This window comes from Lipotes vexillifer, unplaced genomic scaffold (assembly GCF_000442215.2).
Source record: "Lipotes vexillifer unplaced genomic scaffold, Lipotes_vexillifer_v1.1 scaffold1105, whole genome shotgun sequence".
NCBI classification, from domain to species: Eukaryota; Metazoa; Chordata; class Mammalia; order Artiodactyla; family Lipotidae; genus Lipotes; species Lipotes vexillifer.
The window spans coordinates 1,804,373-1,830,290 of record NW_006779955.1 but is presented as its reverse complement, the minus strand read 5'-3'; the positions used below and the strand labels follow the sequence as shown (position 1 = coordinate 1,830,290).

At 46.9% G+C, this 25,918-nt stretch overlaps 1 protein-coding gene across 3 annotated transcripts in view; it reads left to right on the top strand.

Moving 5' to 3' along the window:
- ITPR1 (inositol 1,4,5-trisphosphate receptor type 1) overlaps positions 1–24,801 on the top strand; it is a 303,138-nt gene extending 278,337 nt beyond the window's left edge. For all 3 annotated transcript variants that reach the window (XM_007453070.1, XM_007453068.1, XM_007453069.1), the window contains 4 exons: positions 489–654; positions 3,483–3,643; positions 16,504–16,665; positions 24,715–24,801. In XM_007453070.1, coding sequence (XP_007453132.1) covers positions 489–654; positions 3,483–3,643; positions 16,504–16,665; positions 24,715–24,801 — 576 coding nt within the window. The remainder of the gene's footprint in view (positions 1–488; positions 655–3,482; positions 3,644–16,503; positions 16,666–24,714) is intronic.
- Positions 24,802–25,918: the final 1,117 nt, after the last annotated feature.

The following is a 25,918-nucleotide window of genomic DNA, read 5'->3' as shown; positions in this document are numbered from 1 at the left end:
GGCAGAGCTGGGAGCGGTGGTGGGGAGACGTGCGTGCGGAACCAGCTGCGTAGGGGCTGCTTTTCTCTGCGGTCACCATCGAGTTGCAGCCCTGGGAGGAAGCCGCGGCGTGGAGTGGGGCAGCTTCTGCTCTCCTCTCCGTGTGCTTAAGCGACTCCTTCCGTCGCGGGCCAGGTCTGGCCTGCGTGAACACGTTCGTAAACGCCTTAGATCCCAGGAAGCTGCTCTCGGGCTCGTGCCACGTGACACGTGGAGAACTCACGATGTACACGGCGGGTGTGAAAAGAGCCGCGTTTGTGGCTCTTCCACTTTGACACCCAACGTAACGTGCCGAACGAAGCACACGGCGCCGCTGGGCGTCGGGGTGGGCCAGGAGGGCTGGGACGTCTGACGTGGGTGCATCCAGTCCCTTCCTTCTGCGCTGAGCTCTGCAGACCCGAGTGCTGGGGACGGGCGGTAACCCGCTGACAGAGGCGCCTCTGTTCCAGGAGCCCCTCTTTGCTGCTCGAGTGATCTATGACCTCTTGTTCTTCTTCATGGTCATCATCATTGTCCTTAATCTGATTTTCGGGGTCATCATTGACACCTTTGCCGATCTGAGGAGCGAAAAGCAGAAGAAGGAGGAGATCCTAAAGACCACGTGCTTTATCTGCGGTGAGTGGTGCAGCCTGGCTTGTGCCGAGGGGCTGGGGGTGCCCAGGCTCTCCGTGGGAAGGGCCGCTGCTGTTCTCCAGCGTCCCTGCCCTCGGCACTGAGCGGGCCCCTGATCTGTTCTGCTGGGGACTATCTGGAGTGCCCGTGGGCTTAGTGCGGCACTTGCCGGTTGGTTTTAAGAAATGAAGCTTGGGCTAGCAGAAACGTCATCGTACATCATTTGAAATGTATGTGTCTCAGGGTCTCACGGTTGTTGGGCTGCCAGAGCATCTCGTGTTCCCATTCTAAGTAACCAGAATGGAGATCTTTCCTCCACCTCCAGCCCGTGGATGGCTTTACTGCAGGTGGTAACAGGTTTTAAGTGGAAATAGAGTCCTCCAAGGGCATACAGTGGACATGTTCAGAGCTTGGGCTTGGGAGTCAGACCTGGTTTCTGATTAAACCTCTGCCACTTCGCTGTGTAACCGTGGTATAGTCACTTCACTTCTCTGAACCTTTATTGTTCATCTGTAAAATGGGTACAATAATATGTACTTCTCTGCCTTATCTTGGGACTTAGGAGAGCTAGTTTATGAAACACGCCTAGCATAGCGCATGCACTGTGTAGGCACTTAATGATGAGTAGTAAACAGCTACATAAGGGAGGTGCATGGGGTGCCAGAGATATCATTTTCTGTATAACTACAAGGAAATACATGTAAATGCAGATTAATCATGTAGGAATCTGGGAGCTAAGTAGTCATTTCAGGATTGTTCATAATGTAGTTACTAAATACATAAATTTCCTATTGGTGTGTCTACTCAAAGAATGATCATTTTTCCATTTAAAAACTTGAGATCTTAGATTTTTGCCCCCTTAAAACCATTTAAAACTTCTCGTTTTGACAGAATTCCAGTTACAGAAGTCGTAAGAATAAGTACAAAGAATTTCTATATTAGTCTTTACTCCAGTTTCTCACATGTTAAAGTTTTCCTTCATTTTCTTTATTCACACACGCACTATTTTTCCGAGCAGTTTGAGAGTGGCTGGCACAACGCCCCTTTGTCCCTATTTTAATACTGTATATTTCGTAAAGATAGGACCCTTCTCTTATATATATGCAATATAATTATCAAAATTGGGAAGTTAACAAGGATGTAATACTCTTACTTAATCTACAGATCCTAGTCAGAGTTCACACTTTATGCCAATAATGTCTTTTATAGCAAATGATAGTCCCAGGTCATGTGTTGAATTCAGTCCATTGACATTTTTGAAGAATATAAAAGTTAGTTATCTTGTAGAATATCCCTTGGTTTGGGATTTTCTGATGTTTCCTCATGGTAAGATTGAGATGATGCATTTTTTTATAGGAACATCAAAGAAATGCTGTATTCTCCTCAGCGCATGATATCAGGAGGTACATGCTGCCAGTTCCTCTTATAACTGGTTGTATTAACTCTGATCCCTTGGTTAAGCTGGTAATTGCCCTGTTTCTCCACTGAAGTTACTTTTCTCCTCTTTGTAATTGAGAACCATTTTATGAGGAGATACTTTGAGGCAACATAAATATCCCATTATTTCTCAAATTAAATGTTAACGCACCAGTTTTTGCATCCAGTTTTTTCCTGAGTCTGTGATTGTGATGTTTGCCAAATGATGATCTTCTTACTTTATTGTTTTTTTCTACATTTGTTAATTGGCTTTTTACTTTAAGAAATAACTTTCTCTTTTCCCTGTGTATATTTGTACTTTTGTATTTGTAACACAATGGATTTGTGTGTTTTTAGTTAATTCGATGGGTTATGTAATCCTTTACTGTCATAATTTATTCTGATGCTCAGGTTGCCCCAGATTTTGAGAGCCCCTTCAAAGCGGGCTTCTGTGTTTTTGCCACGTCACCATCGTTTATTATGGACTTTCTTACTTTTTTAGCACCATGAGATATTCTAGCTGCAAGCTCACCTTGTATCTTCCCTGACCCAGCCCTGGTATCAGCCATTTCTCCAAAGAGCTCTGGTTCTGTTTAGTTGAGACTGGTATTTAGAAGCCAAGATCTGGTGACTGGGTGTGCTCATTCCCCTTGGTGTGTCACTGCTCCCAGGGCTAATTAGGGCACAGATCTAGAGGATACATGTATCCACACAGTTCTCTATTTTATAAACATATGAGAAAGAATGAGTTCACACCCATACCTCTAATTCCAGTTCAACAATCAGAGTTTATTCTGTCTCTCTCCCTTTCCATCTTTGTGCTCCCTTCTTTGACAGTTAGATATCTGACTCCCAGTGTCACCATATATTTATTTATTTGCTCAGTCTAAGAATACACAGAAGCTATTTTCAGAATTGCTCACCTATACCTCTGCAAAATATAAACTTACCAGCTGTCGTTTAAACCGTACGTCTAGTTCTTTTTGTCCTTGCACTGTCTCCTCACAAACCTTTTAACGTGTCTCCCTTTTGGCGTTTACCTGGGAGAAGGGACTTCGCGTTCCCTGGTTGCCTGCGTGCACGGACCTGTCATACCCATGCTCATTTAACCTACACACACTCCTGGAACCTAGATGATGTCTTCCCATCCCCTGAGAAGGCAGCTAAGGCACGTGGAGACCAAACAGTGACTGGTCAGTGGCAGAGGTGGAACTCAAGCCCAAGTCCATCTGACCCACGGCCTGTGTTTTCCTGCTATGATGCAAAAGTGAATGCATTTATAAGGCCAACAGAACCCAACTCTTTATAAAAAAAAAAAGACAGGAGTGAAACCACAGCCTCCTCTGGATGGGTAGTTCTCTCGTGGGTTTTTCTGCCCCATGGCTGCTCACTCGGGGCTTTCTGTCTCTTTTTAGGCTTGGAAAGGGACAAGTTCGACAACAAGACTGTCACCTTTGAAGAGCACATCAAGGAGGAGCACAACATGTGGCACTACCTGTGCTTCATCGTCCTGGTGAAAGTCAAGGACTCCACAGAGTACACGGGGCCCGAGAGTTACGTGGCGGAAATGATCAAGGTGAGCGCAAAGAGCTCCTGGAGGCAGGTCACACTCTGGCCTGCTGGCCCGGCTTCAGCTCGGAGCGTGGTACCGGGAGCCAGCGGGGAAGCTAACATCCAGCGTCTACTGATCCCTTACCACGGACCGGGCGCTAGTCTCTGGAGCTTCGTGAGTCTTTGCAGGTGACCTTCAGAAGCCCCAGACAGAGGGGGTGTCATCTCCAGGTTAAAGGAGGAAGCACTGCAGGTCAGCGAGATTAGCACACGGCCGCCCTCACCGGGGCTGGGCTTCTAACCTGGATCTCACTCTGTAGCCCGCCTTCCCACCTCTATGTACTTGGCTTCTTTTCTTGATGATGGATCCCTTTCTGTTTTTTCTCCTATATAAGACCTGGTCTCTAGGCAGTATATATTTTAAATGATCAGTCGGTGTAGTTCGGCCTGGTTGGTCCGTTTGGCCTCCGCCTAGCCTTTCTGGGAGACAGTTTGCTAAACATCAGGAAGGGATCGCGTGATGGAGGAATCTGAGTCCCAAATTAATCTTCTTGCTGACGGGGAGCGTGACCGCCGTGGCCCGGGAAGGGGGAGGCTGCCGCAGGTTTGCAGAGCGCTCTTCTCGGGCAGGGCTTTGTAGAGGCACCAGGCGTGTGCTCTGGGGGTTCTGGGCCAGCTGTCCTTTCATCCCTGTGGTTCTGAACTTCATTGAAACGTTCAGGGGCGTATGGTAAAGCAACGAGGCATGGATTGTGAAGTTCAGGGAGTCTGTGATTTACACCGGCTCACTGAGGAGAGGGGACGGTGAGCTGGGAAGAAAGACTGCACGATTCACTGATCTCCTTCCTGTTGCCAAGGACTTGAGCACGCTGCCCAGGTATAAGTTATCCTAAATGCGCCCTTTTGTGTTTTTTGATGCAGATGTGATTTTAAAGCTTTTTATGCAAAGACACCCCAGGTGAGGGCTGATCACTGGCGGTGGACACAGGCAGGCCAGTACTCGCGGGGCCCTAGTTCTTGAGCACCCAGTCCTGAGGGGCTTTCTGGGGATGCTGTACTGTCTGTACCATGGAGGCCCTTAAGTCTAATTCTGTGCTTCTCATAATTTAATGTACATATGAGTCATCTCGAGAGCTGGTTAGAATTCAGATTCTGATTCAGCAGGCACTGGCAGAACTTGAGATTCTGCATTTCCAACAAGCTTCCAGGGGATGCCAAAGCTGCTGGTTCGTGAATCATACGCCAAATAGTAAGAGTCTAACAGAAGAGACAAAACAGATACTGTTTTAAGAAGTTATCATCCAAACTGGTTATGTGGCTGCCGAGGAGAAGTATTCCTTCTTCTGTATGGACCTAGCTATCTGTGTGGTCTGTGAAGCTCTTCCACGGCTCTTATTGTGTTGCATGAAGAAAACTACCCAAAGTGGGGAGCCAGGAAGAGGGAACTTTGGGGGTGAGGAGAAATAGATGGGGTTTCACCACAGAGGTGACTTTTTAAAAGGTTTTGAAAGAGAGAAGGTACAGGACTTTCCTGGCGGTCCAGTGGTTAGGACTCCGTGCTTCCACTGCAGGGGGCCCGGGTTCGATCCCTGGTCGGGGAAGTAAGATCCCGCAAGCCACGTGGTGCAACCAAATTTTAAAAAAAAAAAAGAAAGAAGGGTAGAGAGACCAGAGTGATTAGAGTAGGAGAAGGCAAGGAGAAAAAATAACACAAAGAAGGGCGAGAAAAAGACACGAGTCCCAGAATGAGGGTGATGGATGTCCTCTTTTACAGATGAAAGGGAGGCTTAAGGTTAAGTAAGCTGCCCAGGAAGAGCTCAGAAGCTGGGATGCAAGCCCGGGTTTAATGACCCGGAACTGCACTCCATGACCCCGGCATTGGGAGGACACGGGGAGGGTGCTGGCGGCTCTGGGGCAGGTGGGAGCAGGGTCTGTTCTTAGGGAGGGAGACTGGGAATTCTGGTGGTTGTTGGGTGCAGATGTTCACAGGGTAGGTCTCCGGGGTCAGGACACGTTAACTGAAATGTCTTCAGGTCCTCTCTTTTCCTCCTGGTGTCGACAGTGCCAAATTAAACCGTGTTTCATCGGCATTCATGCAGACACAAACCTATCTGCGTTGTGTAAACCAACCTGCATTTGCATTAAATCCTTTAATGTTTAGAAGAGATAGCCCTCATCACACAGTCCTTTTCTCCCCTTACTTCGTTTGCCTCTCTCTGTAGTTTTCACCCTCATCACACAGTCCTTTTCTCCCCTTACTTCGTTTGCCTCTCTCTGAATGTGCCCTATCTTTAAGTCTTTCGGGGGCCAGTTTTGAAGTTTTCTGTTAATCACCTTGCTTTACGGTCACAGAAAACTCTGGTGCACTTTTGGGTTTCTGTCTCAGTCATGAAGGCTTAATAGGAGGCTTGTGAGCAGTCACCTGGTGAGGATTAAAAGCCAGAAGTCCCCCCCAGCCGGCCAACCAGCATGCTCAGAGCCCCCTGCATTCACTGCGCTTTCCCATCCACATCATCCTTTGTATGAGAGCTTCTTGTCAAACAGCCTAAAAATCTGTAGCATCAAAGAATTCTTAACTCTGAATGTCCAAGTTGCTGAGGAACCAGATGTCTCATGTGCTGGGCGAGGGCCCAGGAAGCGCGTTCCATCCACCAGCCGAAAGGCGGTGCCATTTTGCCAACAGCGTTCCTGGCGATGTCTCACCCTGAAGCCACATGAATCCCTGCCGGGCAGGCTCCCTGGAGAGCCACAGTGGGCTAGGAACCGGGGGTGCCCAGCTGAGTCACTCAGTGGGGGCTGGCAGCCCGAGGGCACTCACCCGCCACGGCGGGGCAGGCTCCTTCCCCCTGGCCGGCCTGCCCCGGGCATGGGCTCACTTAGTCAGATGCCACAGAGGCAGCCCCAGATGCAGCCCCAGCCGGTGGGGCGGTCCTCAGCATCCCTCCTCGCGAGGTGGGCCTCTGGGAGGAGAAGCCAGGAGATGTCTCGAGGAAGCCAACTCTGGGGGCTGCAAATACTCCAGCGTCAGGAGGGAGAAGGGCAGCTGACGAACAGTGTCCGAGATGGAAGGAAAAGCCAGCCAGGAGTCCGTGAGTCCCTTTGGCTTATCATGTCCCAGAAGAAATGGCTGAGATGGGCCCTTTGGGTTCCTCGGGAAAACCGCCTCTTGCTTCGTGGCACGAGGCGGTGGGTGTTGAGTTCTTCCTCAGCTCTCCTTTAGCCCGTTCATTCAGATCCCAGGGACTCCTAAGGAACTGGGATGTCAGCTGCCAAAACACAACCCTACAGAACCAAGTGGAAACGGCCCCGGGTGGCCGCTCGGAGGGTGGCGGAGCTTTGCAGACGCCCCGAAAACAACTGCTTGCAGATGGGGTGTCAGGGATGGCAACTGGGTTTTCATCTCAAAAACCAACAGCTGCTTAGTAGACTCTGCCAGGGGCTCTGATGGGAGAAGGCTTCTTAGAAGCCTCCGCTGACTTTGAGAGGGCAACTCCTGAGGCTGCAGTTCCCTCGAGAACTGGCCGACGGCCAGGGGGCCAGGACCTCTCTCTGGAAATGGAAGCATCTGGAAAGAAGGAGCATTTGATGCTCTGCCTCACAGCCAAGAACTTAGCAACCGGATGTTCACCCACAAATTAGTTTTCATCTAAACATAACAGAGAATGGTTTCCCTCTCCTGATCATCCCCTTTCCTTTCATTGGAGATGGGACCTTTCCTGGCAAAGCCAGGCCCAGGCTGATGCCTCCCATGCAGTCATCACCACCTAAGAATGGGATCTGGGGGCAGAACATCGAAGGTGTGAGGTTTGGCTCTGGCCCTTCCGAGCCAGGTAACCCCGGGCAAGTCCCGGGACTTTCCTGACCCATGTGTGAATCGGGGTCAGTGTCCCCTCACGTGTCCATGGGGTGGCGGAAAGGAGAGGAACGTGTGGGCCCGGGGGCAGAGGTGGTAAGCACTCAGGCACAGAGCCGTCAGCCGGGAAGCAGAGGGCTGCAGCGTGGACAGCTGGTGCGAACACCGACTCCTAGGTGCCAGGACTGTGTAAGGCGTCTCGGCTGTTGACGTGCTATTACTGAGAAAAGTCAGAATAGGCATCCTCCACTGGAAAATTCCTGTGTCTTCCTCTCTCTCAAGTTTAAAACTGTTAAGTGTCCTTAAATGTTAAAGCAGGACCAGGCTGACGTTATCACTGTCTCTCCGTTGAGTCGGTCACGGATACTTGTGACGTCTGTCTGTGCGTTTAGGGCTGTCCTCCGCTCGGGTTCACTGCCCAGGACCAGGGGTTCCGGCAATGTGGGGAGTGCCCCTGGAGTGCTGTGTGTTAGATGCTATCCCGGTTATACTGGGTTAGCTGGTGGGTTCGTCTCTTGGCTTTGCGCACATGATGGGAGGTGGCACTGTGCGGAGGTGGCTTCGGGACGCTCAGCCTCTTCTGTGCCTCTCTAAGTTACAGGACTCCCAGCGCCACCCGGTAGTGCAGAGCCGGTCTCAGATTCGTTGACTCAGGCCCCAGACAGGGCTGAACTTTCAGAGAAATGTGACTACAGAGTGACCTCACTTAGCCCTGGCAGTTCAAAGGAGGAGGAAAAAACCCTGAGTTCCCTTCTCCCCATATGAACTTGAAGTCTGGTGCTACCACATAGAGTTTTGGCGATAGCCTTTGTAATAAGTGGACTGGTTTTTTTTAACCCTGGACTATAATTTATGTACCACACGCCCTTGCTTGAATGATGTTTAGCGCTATTTGGCTTTTCTCCATTGCCAACTGAAATGAGAATTTGTGTTAGTCTGTACATGATGATTTGATAGGCCATGCAGTCTGATGTGTTTAACCAGAATAAGTGGTAAATCAGTTGTGAGTATCTTTGCCTGAAGGAATTTAAATACTGCACAGTGGGCGTGTTGTAGGTAAAAGATCAAATATATGATTCCAAGCAAAGACCCAGCAGCCCATCCCCCACCTTTCTCCCCTCCTCTGTGACCTCAGGCTTCTTCCTCCCACCACCCCAGGGGCCCAGGACCCAGCTGCACCTCTCCGAGTAGGGAGCGCTGCTTTCCCGTGGCCCCAGTGGGAGCCCGGCATCACTTCACCGGAGGGCCCAGAGTGACATGAAGCAGTGACTCTGCAGCTGACTGTGCCTGGGGATTTCATCAGAAATGGGTGCGGTTCTCTCCCTGGCGGGGGGCCCGTCTCTGTTACACTGTATCGTCCAAGGACAGCTATTAACTGAGTCTGGAAGGGTGAGTGGTCATTCCATCCCAGCTGAAGATTATATAATGGGGCCTGTCTGGGTGATGTCGTCCGAGACGAGAGCAGCAGACCACGCTGACGCCTGCACTTGCGAGCAGCGTGGGCACCCTTCCCGTGGCTCCATCGGCAAAAGAGAAATCTGCGCCTCTAAAATCGAAACCCTCACCCCGGGAGGGGAAGAACTAACTTACGTGGCAGTCAGGCGCCACACCTGGGGTCGGCATCGTGGGCCGCAGACCAGCTTTGTGACCTTAGGCCGCTGACACTGACCTATACTTGTGCATAGTGCTTTCCAGTTGACGGGACACGTTCTTACAGCCATTTGATCCTCACATTAACCCTGTGAAGTAGCCAGTAATCTCTTTCTCAAAAAAAAAAAAAGAGGGAGCAGAGACCCAGGCTGTTTGGCTGACTCACCCCAGCTCGCTGTCCTGTGAACACTCTGGACTGTCAGGGCTTCAGCTCCGGATCCTAGGACGCAGCTCTTCCCACTGACACACTGACGACATGGGCTTGCTACAGAAACAAACCTGTGGGATACAGGAACCTGGACCCTTGAATTTCATTTCAGGCTGGCCAACAAATTCCAGGTGTGGGATCCATTTTTTTAAATAGGTTTTATTTTTTAGAGGAAACACTGAGCAGAAAGGACTGAGTTCCGTATGCCCCCTTCTCCCTACCTCACCCGCCAGTTCCCGTTATTAACTTCTGTTTTACTGTGGTGTAGTTACTACAACTGATAAAGTAATCTAGATACATCATTATTCACTGAAGACAGTAGTGTACGTTAGGATTCACTCTTGGCGTTGTACATTCTGTAGCTTTTGACAAATGTATAATGACGTGGATCCACTATTACAGCAGCAAACAGAATGGGTTCACTGCCCTACAAGTCCTCTGTGCTCTACCTGTTTGTCCCTCTAGCCCCCAACCCTCAATCTTCTTACCTTTGGAATCTATTTTTTCAATTTAGTTTTTTTTTTAATATATAATAGATACTATAAATGACAATTTTGGAGTCATTGAGTGTACTTACAGTTAGTATCACTGTTTTTTCACCCAAAGCAATGGATTCTGGGTTTTGTTTGTTTGTTTTCCATGGTCTTAGAAAAATGAGCTCTAAAGATTATTTTCTTCCTCTTCAATGCAGATAGTCACCCTAACTCACAAGAGTGACAAATATTTAAAGTTTATTGAGTGTAATATATTCCTGCTTTAGAAAAGTTAAGGATTATCTTCAGTCCTCCCCTTCCGCTCTCTTCCAGGCATTTTCTGGGGGTTTGGATACATGGGGAGGTTTGGATACATGGGGTAGCCAAGAATCTGTCTCCAGGCCTGCCCCTCGGTCACTCCTGTCACCTAAGCATCGCCAGGCACTCTGGGAAAATCCTGTTTGTCGTCTTGCTTGGTAAGATAAGTGGAAACGCATTTGACATTTGAGTTGAAAGGACAGTCTTTGCCTTCCTGAGTCTTCCCCGAGGGGATTCTGTGGCTTACAGGTCCATCTTCCCAGGACCCATCTTCTCAACCATGACCCTTTCTTTGACCCTCATGCCCCCACCCAAAAAAAAAAAAAAAAAATTGAATTTCTCTAGTCTGACTGTAAGAGAATAAGGGATTCAACAATAAGTGTTGCGTTGTTTACATGGTAAACAAAACTCTACCTCAGTGGACTTTCTCTGAGGAGGGGACTGATGATCTCAGTTGTCTTTCTTAGAACCACCTCTTCAGTTGAACCTGGGAGGAAGAAAAAAAAAAGAAACGCTTCTCAGAATGATGTGAGCATTTGCATCATACAATCCAACTTCCTCTCCTCTCTCTCTGTGTTTCTCTCTCTCTGTGTTTCTCTCTCTCTCACACACAGCCTCCCTCTTTCCAGTCAAGAACATTTCAGGAGGTCAGTGCCGCCCCCGTGTCTAAAACTTCAGTGTTTGCCTTTGCAGGGACTTTTCCAACTTTACCTAGAAAAGAACTAACCAGAACCTTAGCACTTGTGGTCAGCCTGCTTCCGGCTGTGGCTTGAGTCGGTTTGTCTGCTCTGACGAGGAAGTGCTTGCTGTGACGGGAACTGCACTGGCTGGATTGTAGGAGGACCAGGGCAGACAGTGCCTAATGACATTGGTATGCGAGGTGCCAGCAGCAAGGAAAGCGAGGGAAGCACAGAGGGGCCCTCAGACCCAGAGCGACAGATGCGGCTGAGAGACGTGCAGTGAACCCACGAGCCTCCCCAGACCCACCCTCCTGAACACACACACACACACATGCACACACACACGCACGCACGCACACACACACACACACCCCCGAGATGAACTCATGTATAAACAAAAGTGCCTTTGCTGATGACTTTCTTAAAAAGGCAAGAGAAGCCAGGATACTGAGACATGTTTTTGATCTGGAATGGACATAAAGGCAGGATTTTGCAAACATTTATGGACCTTCAGCCTCTGGCTGGCCGGGGAACCACAGGCGCAGGCTTCCCTGGAGTCACTGAGCACTCAGACAAGCTCAGCATTTGCTGTGAAAGTCTGAGCTAAAGAGAAAGTGACTGGACTCAGGTGTTCTCTCTAAGCTCCAAGGCCAGGACTGGGATAGTCTAACGATCTTGCTGTAAAGGTTTCGATCTCTGTGCAGAGGGTCCTGCTGGTGAGGAGCCTCCACGCCACGTTGGGGCTTATGCCACAGTGCAGGGTGCAAAGCCGAATGGAAACTGAGAACAGTGTGGCTAGAACTGTTCATTAATTTTAACTACTAGATGCTCCCTGGTAATTGGAGATTAGACTTAACAGCCCAGGATGATTTTTTTTTTTTTTGCGGTACGCGGGCCTCTCACTGCTGTGGCCTCTCCTGTTGCGGAGCACAGGCTCTGGACGCGCAGGCTCAGCGGCCATGGCTCACGGGCCCAGCCGCTCCGCGGCATGTGGGATCTTCCCGGAGCGGGGCACGAACCCGTGTCCCCTGCATCGGCAGGCGGACTCTCAACCACTGCGCCACCAGGGAAGCCCCCAGGATGATTATTTAATTAAAATACTGGCACCACCTAGGACCGCAAATTTGGGTACATACCCATGTCGGGGCAGAAGAGCTACCAGTACACACCAGCCAGAGCACTTGGATACTTTGTTTCCTGTGGTTTAAGGTTTGGATGGGGCCCCACCTCTGCTTTGCATTGTTAGATATTAAGGTTGGAGGAGGGCAGTGAGGGAGAACCTTTAAGGTGGTAATTGGTAAACATCTCGACCAGGAAATCCTGTTCCTCCCTTTGTACTGAAGGACTCTCATGAAATGGAGAACGAAGGTGTATCGCCAGGATTGGGGCACATGGCACAGAGTGGCCTGTGAAAAGTATGACCTTTCTTTAAAATCTTGGGGTTTTACCTTTAAAATCAGACTCAGTTTCATGTTCTCCAGGGCATATTTTGAGTTTAATATAAAAATATCTTGGATCATTAACCACTGACTAAAATGGACATTCTAAGAAGATGCATTATTTCTGTCTATGGCTTTATGTACCCCTTGGGCAGGGCCTTCATGCCCCAGGATTACAGGTGGCAGCCCACTCACAGAAGTACAGATAAAGCGAAAACGAACAGCATCTGATGCATCTCCTGGCCACTGCGTGAGGAGCAAAGATGCCGGTAGCAGCCACTTTAAGGCCGGTGGGCCCCATTCGATGGCCTAGCGGATACTCACTGGGCACTCAGGACTTGAAGCTAGGGCTGCAGTGGGGTCCACGAAAGCGAAGAGCCATGCCCTGAGCCCTGCGCTACACATTCCTTGTACTGCATTCCACCCCTTGGGGGCAGGGAGTTTGTCTTCCTCATCTCTGGACCCTCAGCACTCACCCTGTGCCAGGCACAGAAATTAGAAATATTCAGTAAACGGTTGTTGGATGAGGTCTGTGCGTTTTTGCATTTGTCAGAGACCTTTCTGAAATCACTGCCTGGGAGTCCAGAGATCAAATCACATACACCATGGAAGGAGGTGGGAATCTGCCGTGGAAAAATTCTTTTTCATCTCTAGTCACGTGGTCGCTTGCTGTTAGAATAAGGAAAAGAAACTGTTCCTTAAACTTAAGGAACTTAAGCTACGTACAGAATCTTGCATCGATTTTCTGTCTTCTTTTTTGAAGACCTGTTTAATGTGGACTCTGTTTGGAAATCTGTGTTTTCTATTTTTATGGAGGGTTTGAGAGCCAGGTCTGAGATGAATTCTCTACCCATTTTAGGCAGTTATACATTCCTCTGCATGTTGGCAGTCGGTGGGCTGCAGGTGAGCTCTCACTCGGGCTCGTACACGGCCCCTCTCTCTGCTAGCGCCTCGTCGGGCAGGGGCTCCAGGTCACTTCCTGCCCTTCCCCGCCACCCACGTGTCCAGGCCTCCTCCTGTCACCGCCGTCCCAACCGGCGTGGCTCTCCCACGCTCCACGGTCTGGGCTGCCGCCCCGCCTGTCTGCCCTCCGCCCCAGCTGTGGCCCCACCGGTTTCAGGGCTGTGCCAGCGCCCCCTCTGCTGAGAAGGCCCTCAGGCTGGCCCCTCATCTGTCCCAGTGATAACCTTCCTTCAGGCCCTCCACAAAGAGGATTCCAGCCACGCAAAACCACTGTAGTCAGTCCTTGGGTTGACCCTTCTCTTCCTGCCGCTCATTTGACACGGCCTCGCTGCTTTGTTTCTTCTTTTTTTAACTGAAATGTCCACTCTCCTTAACTAAAGTGCAAGCACTTTGATGGCAGGCACCCTACCTCATGCTTAGGTCTCAAAGCCATGTCCACTTTAAAGAGGTCCAGGAGGCAGTGACCAAGTGCAGGGGGCTCGCTGCTGTTTCCTCAGAACCAAGCATGTAAGGTAAGGGCTCCTTAAGTGTTCGTTGAACATGCTGTTATTTTTTTAAATGTTTTCTTCCGAGAGTGCTTATTATACTTCTGACTTGAATCTAAAGCACTATCAAATATTTCCCCCCAAATATACTCAGTAATAGGAGTTCACAGTTTGTAAACACCAGATCATCCGCGGGATCTCCTTTGAAACGTAGGGATTGTTTCCTCCCTCCCGGGGCCGTGTCCTGCGTTACCGTGCAGGACAGGCCTTAGCGGTCTCTGAACTCCCTGCTACGTCACATTCTGTCGTAGCCCCACTGGTGGTGTGTCCACGTGCTCCTGAGTGTGACGGTTTAAGTGGGACTTTGGATCTTTCCTCTTCACCTCGCTCTCCTCAGGGGTCAGTGTGCAGACATTTGCAGCCGTCCCCGTGGGTATCCAGTCTCGGGTACACGGCCGGCCTCGCTGCAGTTGTGCCCGTGGCCCATCAGCCTGGCCACCCGTCTCTCCCTCTGTCACGGGGCCCGCGCTGCCTAGTGAGAGTGAATAACCGCCAGCCACCTGTCCCCTCCGTGTGCCCCGAGCAGTCAGGGGCTTCTTCCCTTAGAGTGGCACGGTGGGAAGGTGGGATGACGTGTGAAGGACTAACATGGGGCAGTGGTATGATCAGTGACAGGTGACCTCAGCTGCCTTTCAGTGTCGCCACTGTGCTTCAGTGTTTTCAGTTGTCTGCTCTCTCCTCTTCGCTGTAGACACACAGCAGAAAACTGATTATAGACATAGCAACGCTCCAGGGTTTTAGGCTGGTCATCTTTGAAATGGGGTGTTTTGTCAAACATCCTTTTGCCCACTGCTCTGTCTGCGGTGGGAGGCTGATGAGAACGAGTACAGGCTAACATCGGGGCACATGGGAAGGGAGTGTTGATCACAGGGTGTGTGGCACAGCAAGGTAAACAGCATCACTTCCCTCTTCCAGCAGTCATTCTAAGCAATGGAGGTTTACCATTTAAGCATTAGTTACCAGGGCCCACCCAGGAGACAGTGGCTTTATCATTCCTTGCTTCCACAAATATTTATCAAGGGGTCTGCTGTGTTCCAGTCACTGTACTAAGGTGGTTCCTGCTCTCAGGATGCTGGCAGGCTAGTGAGTCCCGACTAGACTCCCCACACGTCTTAAGCAAATGCTCTCAAGTAGATGGGACACCTCCTGCCACTGTGGTATGCCTTCTTTGTAGTATTTTCAACTAGTTCTTGTTTGGCTTCTATATTGCTAGATTGCATTAGGTCAAGACACGGTTTAGTTATCTTCCTTTTTAAAATGTAGACGTCTTGTGGTATTTTGTTCTTGATTTTGAGTATGTTGATGCCTTCTATTGTATATGACAGCGGCTGGCAAACTCCAGACTGTGGGCCAAACCTGGCCCTCCGCCAGCATTTGTAAATAAAGTTTTATTGGAACACAGCCTACCCCCGTTCATTTGTGTATTGCCTATGGGTGTTTGGGGGCTACATAGCAGATTTGCTGTGACAGAGACCATATGGTCCAGAAAGCCAAAGGTATTTACTATCAGAAAATGTTTACTATGCAGAAAAATTCTGCTGATCTCTGGTGTACACAAAGCAACTACAGCAAATTGTGTGTGTGTGTGTGTTGGTGGGGTGGGCATGATTTGTGTTAGGATGTTTATTAGAATTCATCCCGACGAGATCCGAATGGCCCAGGTGAGATGTGACGCCAGCTGGATGTGGAATGAGTCATTGTGCCTCCCCTCACCTCCGGCTGATGAAGCTTTTCTTACAGTTCATTCCTGCCTCTCTGTACAGAACTCATCCAGGAGGTGTACTTTTTATGAGAAAAGCATATGTGGGCAGGAAGAAGTGAGGTGGGAGGAGGCGGCTTGTCCATCCTGTTAACCAGCGGTGAGAAATGCTGTTTACAGGTATGAGCTACAGGCATCAAAACAAAGGGAGGAGACAGACAGGGAAGGAGACTGAATGGGTCTCTCTTATACCAACTGACGGCACCCACCAGCCATTTCAGGCCGGAAGGAAAAGGCAACACGAGTCGAGAGGTGGTGTCCATAAGTTCACAAAGAGGGAAACTGAACCTCTTAACAACCCTCTACCAAGCAAACACACCCATACGCGTATCTGGCCGATCCCGGAACACTCGGGATCTTAAAATTCATGTACTTGTGGAGTGTTTGCAAATGATTTTCCAAGTATAACGCTTTAAAAAATATACAGCACGGTATGAGGCATGTAGAGCAGTCAAAGTCGCAGACCGCAGACAGGAGGCAGTTGCCAAGGGGTGGGAGATTTACTGTTCAGCGGGGATGGAGTTGAAGTTGGGGAAGATGAAAAGAATCCCCGAGATGGATGGTGGTGATGGCTGCACAGCAGTGTGAATGCATTTAATGCCACTGACCTGTACATTTAAAAATGATTAAAATGGTAAATTTTATTACATATATTTTAACACAGTTTTACAACTCCCATCTCATTAGCTGTGTCATTTGCAAAGATCACAGATGGAGTGGCAGTAGTCGTATTTGGAGATTAGGAATCTTGTTTGGAAACCCACTTTTCCTCATATGTTAAAGTGATTTCTTCTAGGAATTAAGAGAGTTTAATTATATTCAGCTAAAAAGATATTTACTGAAGGGTTTAAAAAAATACACAGTACAGTACATTAGTTTTGCAGCAGTCAGAAAGAGCCTGATGAAAGACGGCACAAAGAAAAGATGGTGTGATAAGACTGCCTTTGTTGTCTCTCCTCTTCGAAGTGACTCCCTCTTTTCTTCATGTGGATTCTAGGAAAGAAACCTTGACTGGTTCCCAAGGATGAGAGCCATGTCCCTGGTCAGCAGCGATTCGGAAGGAGAACAGAATGAGCTGAGGAGCCTGCAGGAGAAGCTGGAGTCCACCATGAAGCTGGTCACTAATCTTTCTGGGCAGCTGTCAGAATTAAAGGACCAGGTAAAGAAAAGAAACCCCACCTGCCTACACACACCCACTACCATACACACCAAGTGTGGTGAGAAAAGAAGTCAGTAGTGCTCATGTTACAATGCTGAAGTTTATCACCTGGATAGAAAAGGAAACGGGCAACAGAGGACAAACTCATTTAGTCCATCAGTTTCCCCGCCACTCCCCCTTCACTGCCCTTTGACAGGATAAGCCCATGACGCTACTCTCAGTGCCGCTCAGGACGAGGTTTTCATATGAAAAACAAAAGCAGAAAATGAGAAAATGCAAACTGCTTCAGTGAAGTGCGGTACAGAAAAGCACGATGCGCAAAGCTGTGCGCTTTCCTTCACCGACAAAAGATGAAAGGCTGTTTCTGCTTTTGCTTTTCGGCCCTCAGATCTATCGACCCCTGGCCCCAGATACTGAAATCCAGCATCCTGGGATAAACCACAGTCAAGGAAAGGGATAAACCCTTTCGGTTCATTCATTGGCCAAATCCTTACTGAGTGGCTCCCATAGTCCAGGCAGCGTGGCGGGTGCTTGGGGGTGAACAGTGACCGCTCTGCCGGCCGCGTCCCTGCACTCACCCAGCTCAGCCGTCTATAGATGCGCTGCCCCATCCTGCTCCCTGTCCGTAAGATAAATGCTTTGGCCCTGTAACTAAGCTGGGCGAAGGGGGCAAGTCTGCAGCAAACCCTGTACACTCCAGAGGCCCCCTGCCCCGCCCTTGACCCCCTTAAAATGAGCACTCACAGTCACCAGGTGGTGACCTCCTGCTGGGAGGACCTGTGCTCTGCCCGTAGCTGACCGGGATAGTCCTGCGCAAACATGGCAACAGTTCAGCCTTCCGCAAGCGGTGCTGAAAGCTTTTAATCAATTCCGTAGACAAGATGATAAGTTTTGCACAGCAGTAGTTATCGGGCAAGGCTGGCCTGGAGGTAAGTTGTAAGGTATACCCGCAGGTGATTTATTCCTCTTAGGTACATAATAACTAGTGATGGCCCTGTCTGGGATCAACTCTTCTTGGAGGTCGCTTACGTGGCACTTTTAACAGTCCTACTTTGAATTGTATTTCTTTTCCAACTAAATTATTCCAAACTGAGCCCCAAGATGCCATTTGGCCTCAAGTTCTTTTCTTTCACATGTATTAAGATACAAATAAAAAGACTAATGGGAACAGAAGGCCTTATTTATGAAGGCTGTCTACAGCACTGAGCTTGGTAGCCACCTCAAATGAGTAATAACCTAAATAAGTAAAACTAATGAAGATCTAACTAGATTACTTTGCTTATTATTTTATTAACTTTTTACCCCCGCTGTGAAGCACCTGGCAGATGTCCCACAGGACCCCACACTGATTCATGAGCACACTGCCTGCTACAGCTGCTTGTTTCCCCCCTGAAAAGCGAGACGAGCCCCGCAAGGCATGTAGCAATGCTCAAGTTCCCTTCCTCTCCCTTAGAGAGAGCTGTGGCTACAAGAATCTCCATTAAATCAGATGTTTTAAATTAGATGCCAAAAAATCTTACAAAAATTGATCTCACGCAGACCTAAATAAAGGAAGTATTTAGCGCTCTATAAAGTGCCATTTGTAAACATGTCTGAAACAAACTATTATTGGGTATTCTGGGGTAGTAAATGCCACTCGAGCCCTTCTCTATAGGCCGGGCCAGTCCTTTCAATGCTTAGAATCCTGTGTGTTGAATCGCTCCCTGAGGGTGGTCCTGAAGTTGCTTCAGTGATGCACACTGTGCAAACCAGTGAACCTGGTCTAAGGAGTGAATTGAAGCTAAGGAATTCGCACAGAGAATCATAGGTACAGGAGGTAGCCAAGACCACAGATGGCATTGCACCCAATTCCCTCATTTTGTTTCGTGAGGACATGCAGGTTCACGGCAGGCTCTTAGGCAATTTACCCAACTTTACCTGAAGATGTCGGGCTGGAGCTCCTGGCCCTGCGGTCTGGGTTTGATCTTGTGTGTGTTGTGTTTTTATTTTCCCTTGTTCCGTTTTGTCACTGTACCCTGTTTGCCTTTCATGGTTGACTGTTTAAATTCTCATTCATTTTTTTAAGAACGTTAAAGAGTTTCAGAAGTCGCATCACGCACTTAAACGTTAAGGAGGGATACAGTCATTGCCATGTTACACCACTGATCAGAGACTTGGCATTAGAATCGTTTCTATGAAGCCAAAATTTTGGCTTGAACAAACTATGTAAACTTGATTGCATATGGACTAAGGTTCATTAAGTGACATCGAAACCAGTGTGGTTTAAACTGCTTGGTTTCAGCTCTGTTTATATTTTTGTTTTAAAGTTAACGGTTGGAACCACCCTTCAGAAAACCTTTCCCCTGTGAATGAATTTGAAATTGGACCATTTTTTCTTGTAAGATGTTATAGGCTAAGAAGAAATCAGAGGAAACCAGTAATATATTCTCCAGTGCCTTTACCAGCATTGACCTGCTTAGGTTTTAAGGTGACCAGAATCACAGGAAAAATTCAGCATTGTTGCTTTTGCTGGGGAAAATTTGCCTTTTTCAGAAGGAATTAGTCAACATTTCCTTTTGATTTTGTAACAAAACTGTAAAGCATTTGTTTGACAATCAACTTGTTGAAAAGATTTGAATTTTATTAAATTTGGTGTGTACCAGTCCTAAAGATTTCTTAAATTGTTCCGCATAAAAAGCCACGCAGACAGGTCAGAGAACTGCCGGTTCTTAAATGGTCATTGTGAGAATCCCTGCCCTCCAAAGGGAAAAAAATTCTGAATTAAAAAATAAAAACTCCATGAATGATTAATGAACAAGAAACTCTGTGATAGATATTTTTTAAAACAGCTATGAAAGAATACCATTCACTGGTAAAAGTGCTGGAAAATACAAAAATTGCTTCATCACTTAGATATTTTTGCAGATCTAATGGTCCAAAAACCAGCGTAATGGAGCAAAGACAGCTGAATGTCTTGGGATTTAATCTTAACTGTTATTGACCTCGTTGGTTGGTGTTTTCTTAAAATACCAGTTTGAGGAGAAAAAGTTCTTACCAAGGATATTAGTAGAATCCTGGTTAGTGGTTTTTCTATTACTGCCAAGAACAGTTAATTAAAATTGCTGTTCTAAGTGTTACTTAATGATGCTTCTCATCTTGAAGTTTCCCCTCCCAAGAGATTCTGAATACTAAATGTGATTCTCTTACATTCTTATTCCAAGGCGGAGAACTAATGTAAGAACTTAAATTTTTTTTGCATGTTTTCTTTATATTGAGAGAAGGGTTCACTTTCTTGAAAATGTGACTGGCTTCCTGTAGGACAGTGACCCTTATTTGTAGTTGGTAGGAAAAGTAGTGGTGCTTGAAATTCATGTCATATTAGCATGCGATAGTGTTTGGCATTTTGTTTGTTTGTTTGTGTTTGTTTTTGTTTTTGTTTTTGCGGTACGCGGGCCTCTCACTGTTGTGGCCTCTCCCGTTGCGGAGCACACGCTCCAGACGCGCAGGCTCAGCGGCCATGGCTCACGGGCCCAGCCGCTCCGCGGCATGTGGGATCCTCCCGGACCGGGACACGAACCCGTGTCCCCTGCATCGGCAGGCGGACTCTCAACCACTGCGCCACCAGGGAAGCCCGTGTTTGGCATTTTTCACGCGAGAGGGTTATCATCCTGTTAACATTAACTGCGTAAGGAAGGAAGGGAGAACAAAAGAATAGAATAATTCCCCACAGTTGGAAGAATGGAATATTAAACCTTACTTGAATGTCTGTGGTCCGTACACTGTGTTGGAACCACAAGAGAGGCCTTTGGTAACACCTGCCCTCTAGGATACTGTAACTGATCCAGAAAGAAGCAGACCTCTAATGTTAGGATACAGTAGGAAAAGTTCCATGGCCCGAGGAATGAAGTGAGTTTCATTTGTGAACAAAGGAGCACAGAGAAGTAGGCAGGCAGAGTCCCACGTGAGGCCTTAGAGGGTCGGAGAAGTTTAGCTTCCACAGTCCTACGAGCAGGTGACTTCTGAGCTAGCTGAAAAATGCAGCAGGGGGCATCCCAGGAAAGGAATCAGCATGAGCAAAGGCATGAAAACGCATGGCATGCTCGAGGAATGGCACTGTGCTCTGGGTCATTTGTTCTTCGAACCATCACTTATGAAACACCTATTTGCCAGGTGCAGCCCTAGGTACTGGGGTTACAAAGGTGAATAGAACCAATTCTCCTTCTTCAAGGAACTAACAGCCTAGAGTGGGAGACAAACAAGTAAACAAATAAATTGTAAATTCAACATGGTAAGTACGTAACAGAGGTTTGAACAGATTGCTCTGGGAGTGGAGAAAAGGGAGCAGTTCATTCAGCCTGACCACAGGGAGAGGATTCGAGTCAATGCCTCGGAAACCCTCTCAGAGGTGGGAATGCAGGAGCTTGGTTTCAAAGCTTGAGCGTTTGCCACATGAACTGGAGAGGAACAGCACACTAAGGATCAGGAGCGTGGATGTCTGTATATTTATATTAAACCAATATAACTGCATTCAAGAGATGCTGCAATTTTATTTCTGAATATTTTAGGCTCATCGTTAGGAGCGTGACTGATTTCATAGGACTGTGAAGCGCAATTCTGATGACTGGAGTTTCCTGGCTGTTTAGAATCTGAGTAGCCACGACCTCACTGTGACAGGAAGGCAGGTTGCGGCTTTCATGTGCTGTCGATGAACCTTCCCTGCTATGCCAGCCCTTAGTCGTTGGGAGGCCGACAGTGGTGGAGTAAATTTTGCCCATTTGCACTCAACACTCCGTATTTTCATGGAAGATCTTTTAGGTGTTTGGCTACATCTGACTTGTGAAGCTACCGTATCGTTTGCTTCTTGTTTAGACCGAGTCACAAGAAGGAATGCTGAAATGCCGGTCAGTCTGCATATAGATTATGAAGAAGGATATTGCTTCAAATCTTCATTCTTAGCTAAATGTAGATTTTGAGGATTTTAAACGTATCTACCACAAATGGGACATTTCACACTAATCAAAGTAGCTTTTTCAGTATTAGAATTTTGACTGAAGTTACCACCTTAGACATGAATCTGATGGGTATATGTACTTTTAATATTTTTAAAATTTATTTTATTTACTTTTGGCCGCGTTGGGGTTTCATTGCTGTGCGTGGGCTTTCTCTAGTTGCGGCGAGCGGTGGCTTCTCTTGTTGCGGAGCACGGGCTCTAGGCGGGCGGGCTTCAGTAGTTGTGGCATGCAGGCTCAGCAGTTGTGGCTCGCGGGCTCTAGAGCGCAGGCTCAGTACTTGTGGCGCACGGGCTGAGTTGCTCCGTGGCATGTGGGATCTTCCTGGACCAGGGCTCGAACCCGTGTCCCCTGCATTGGCAGGCGGATTCTTAACCACTGTGCCACCAGGGAAGCCCCGGGTGGATATTTTTATCTAGTCAGTTTTGTTTCAAATGTCCAGAGAGCATACATTGTGAGAATACGCTAAGGATAGACTTTGGTCATTATTTCTGTTTTGATATAGATAGTAGTAACAGAAAATGGTGATGCCTTAAATAACATATATAGTGCATGTGAATCTATGAAGACCAGTAGGTAAGTAGGTTGAATTGAGCTAATAAAGCCAGAAGTTATGTGAGAATATGTACTAAGGGGCCAGGGAAACTTAACTGGCCAGCATTGTTGAGCTTGGTTTCTTATAGGCCAGATTTAGTCCTTTAGGGGGGTTTGTTTTCATTACTGTTCCCATATAATCGTCACTGGGTGATGACCTTGCCAAAAGGGACCAGTACTTAAGCAGTTGCCCAATTCCTTGCCATTTATTACTCACTTAAATGGTAGCCATTCTGTCTAAAAAGGCCATGGTCGATCAGAACAGAATCCAGGCAGTCAGATTTGTGTGCCGACCACCTGCTCAACTGCAGAGAATCTTCTCCAAGGTCTTATTTTGAGAAAAATAATACATTTACCCAAAATACTTTTTTTTTTTTTTTACGTATTCAAGTATATGAAAATATAACCACAGTGATCTTGGCCTGTTTCTGAGGTAACCAGTGAAGAGCTCTTCTAGAGCAGCAGCGGCCCCAGATCAGTAACACCAGTGTCACCTGGGAACTTGTTACAAACGCAAACTCACCAGCCCTACCCTGGGCCTGCTGAGTCAGAAACTCTGTTTGTGGGCCCTTGGATCTGTGTTTTAAGGAGCCTTCTAGGTGGTTCTGGTGCACGCCAAAGTTTAAGAACCATTATTCTAGGGAAACAGAAAACAAAATTAGATAGGTATGTACTAGGTTCTTGAAATTACCAGGAATATGACTGCCTGAACGAAGGTTTTGGCCACTAACCTACAGCAGTAGGGAGCTTTAAGGCTTGTGATGCAGGGAGAGTGATGCGATCGTTATTTTAGGAAGACAACCCTGGAAAATCAGAATCGGACCTCCACTGGGCTATCAGGTGATAACCTGTCGAAGAGGGAAGGAAGGTGTGCCTTCAGTTGAAGACTCATTTGCTATAAGGAACCCAGTTTGCAAGCCCTTAAGTTTAAGAGAAGGAAGAGCCAACAGATTGAAAAGTCACAAGAAGCTGATCCGACAAACAGGCGTGAAGATGCATGCACATAAAAGGTCATCTCAGATGCACGTAGTCATTTATGGAAAAATTTCAGGGAAAGCTTTAATGGCCAACTTCAACAGCAGAAAAGTCGCAGCATCTTTAACTGGAAGCTTTGAATAAAGTATCTGTCAATACGGGTTGAGCGCACCAAGATTCCTAAATCTGTGAGAATGCGGCGATTATTAAATTCAGTTAAGTTTTACTGGGTTCCCTCTCAAGGCTACCTGCCGAGGGGCTGGTCAGGGGCTGAAGCTCTGGGGCTAAGCACATGACGTATCAGGCAGTGAGATGACTGAATTACTGATTGCGTTACAATCTACTTGTGACTTTATTCCACGGGTCACGTGAGGTTCTGCTTCCGCAGCTGAATCTGCGTAGTATAGGGTGTGACACCTCCCTTCACGATTTGTCACTCATCCAAGGAAACTTTAGAGGCTAGCTGGAATATCCTAATTCAACTCTTTATAAAAGGCTTTATAAAAAGCTGCCTTTTGGAAATCTTCACTCCTTGTAAATCTTCTCTTCTAAAATATAACTGAAGGCATTTCACAGGAGCCTAAAAGTAGTATTTTGATATGAAAGGAAAACGGCTATGTTTAAGGAAAAATAACCACTTTAAAATTGAACCTAGGTAAGTTAATCTTACGTTCTCAGGCTATTTTGTACCAAAATATCTGATGCCCAGCATCAAATCCTGAGCTAGGACTACCTGGGTTATGAGAAATGTGAATGCAGGGAATTAATTATGCCCTGAAATAGCCAGAACAGAGCTAGGTGCCTGTCAACGTGAGAACTGATTTAGTTCGGCGGCCAAAATAAACGGTACCAACCTCCTGTTCTGGGTTTTGAAAGCACTGTTGCATTTGACCAGCCTTAGGAAATGGTCTTTCCTGACCTTAGTGTCTGTAGGTGGCAAGGAATAGTCACCACTGAGTGCCAGGCCATGATTATGTTATTTAGTCACCCTGGACCTCAGAGGAGAAGGACATTCCTCATCGCCCTAGAAATGCTGTGTGAGTTTTTTTCTCGCAGATCAAAACGACCCAAGAGTCACTGGAGAGGAATCAAGACCCCCTGAAGACCGTGGACTTAATCTCTCTTAAACCTAGGATTTTAAACACACTGCTTTTCTTGACAGTTTAGTGTGTTGTTACTGTCATACAAAGCTATCAGTTGGAAGTGGATTTGGGAAACGATCAAGAATCTTGTGCTTTAACTGTTTTTTTGTTCCTTTATGAAAACAAGTAGAAAGCAAAGTTTCTGAATGTCACATTGCCTAAGGCACAGAATTCCCCATTCTGCCTACGAAGATGTCCTTTTTGAAGTTCTGTGTTTGATATACTGACAGTACACTGTAGAAAGTGGGTTTCAGTATAAACCATAACCACAGAGGTAATCTATGGTTGAGTATATGATTTGACGTACAGGAAGTGTCTGGGTCTAATGATGAAACTTTTTAACTTTCCAGATGACAGAACAAAGGAAGCAGAAACAAAGAATTGGTCTTCTAGGACATCCTCCTCACATGAACGTCAACCCACAGCAACCAGCATAAGCAAATGAAATAAAGGAATCGTATTTACCTTTTTAAATTATTTGTAGTGTGGGTATGGCTAATTCGTTCTGATTCACCCACAGAGGTTACATTTATGCTTAGTATATTTGTAAATACTCAGTTTTATACCGTATGTATATGATTGCTACTCTCAAGGTTTGGATATATGTATTGTAATTAGAATTGCTGGCACGATGAAATTTCATTTGTGCCAAAAATATTAAAAATGCCTTTTTTGGAAGGACTAAAGAAAGCACCTGATTGATTTGCACTTGAACCACATTATAGATTTAAAAGTATATGACATGTATTTTGTATTTAAAACTAGAATAGCCAGTATTTATGTTTTTTATAGAACTGTGCAATACCAATTATGCAATCACAATAAATTTGTAACTCCTGAGTATCCCAAGGGGAGTGCACATCTTTGAAGCTGGTGTGTTAATAGTATGTAATAAATGGTTAAATATCAAACGATGCTGCTGCCAAAATCCTAATAGTGAGTTTCAGGCCCCCGGGCATTCTGTACCATATAATTAGCCTGCGGGGATACTTCTCATTGCTAGCGGCACGAGTGCCTCTGTCCCGTGGTGACAGTGCTCCAAGCCTATGAACTGTCAAGTCAGCATTCATTTTAAGAAAAGCAACTTTAGTTTCAAAGATACTTTAAGGCTTCTGAATTGATCACTTAAACTATTTCTTTAAGTAAGAGGGCTGAATTAGAGGCTCAGACTTTAGTTTGCCAAGTCAGTGAATTTTTTAAAGGGAACTTTTTATGCCACGTTTGAGGTAAATGCATCCTGCTAGCCAATCAATGTCATCTCCTAGGTGAATTTTGGTGTCACGTTATAAAGAAATGAGTAATTGATGGGCTCTAGATTATCTAGTCCAAACAGTAGAGCTGATTTTTTTTCCTTCATCTGAACCAACTTGCTACAGTAGCTAAGAAGTATTAAACTATATCCATCCATATAAAGATGAAATATGATCTATCCCATTAGAGCTCATAGTTTGAACACTGACAAATTATTCTTGTGAAAGAGCCACAGTTGGGTTTTATTTCTTTGTCACATTATTTCTTTTCTTGATGGATGAAAAAGTATGAAAGGAAACTTTT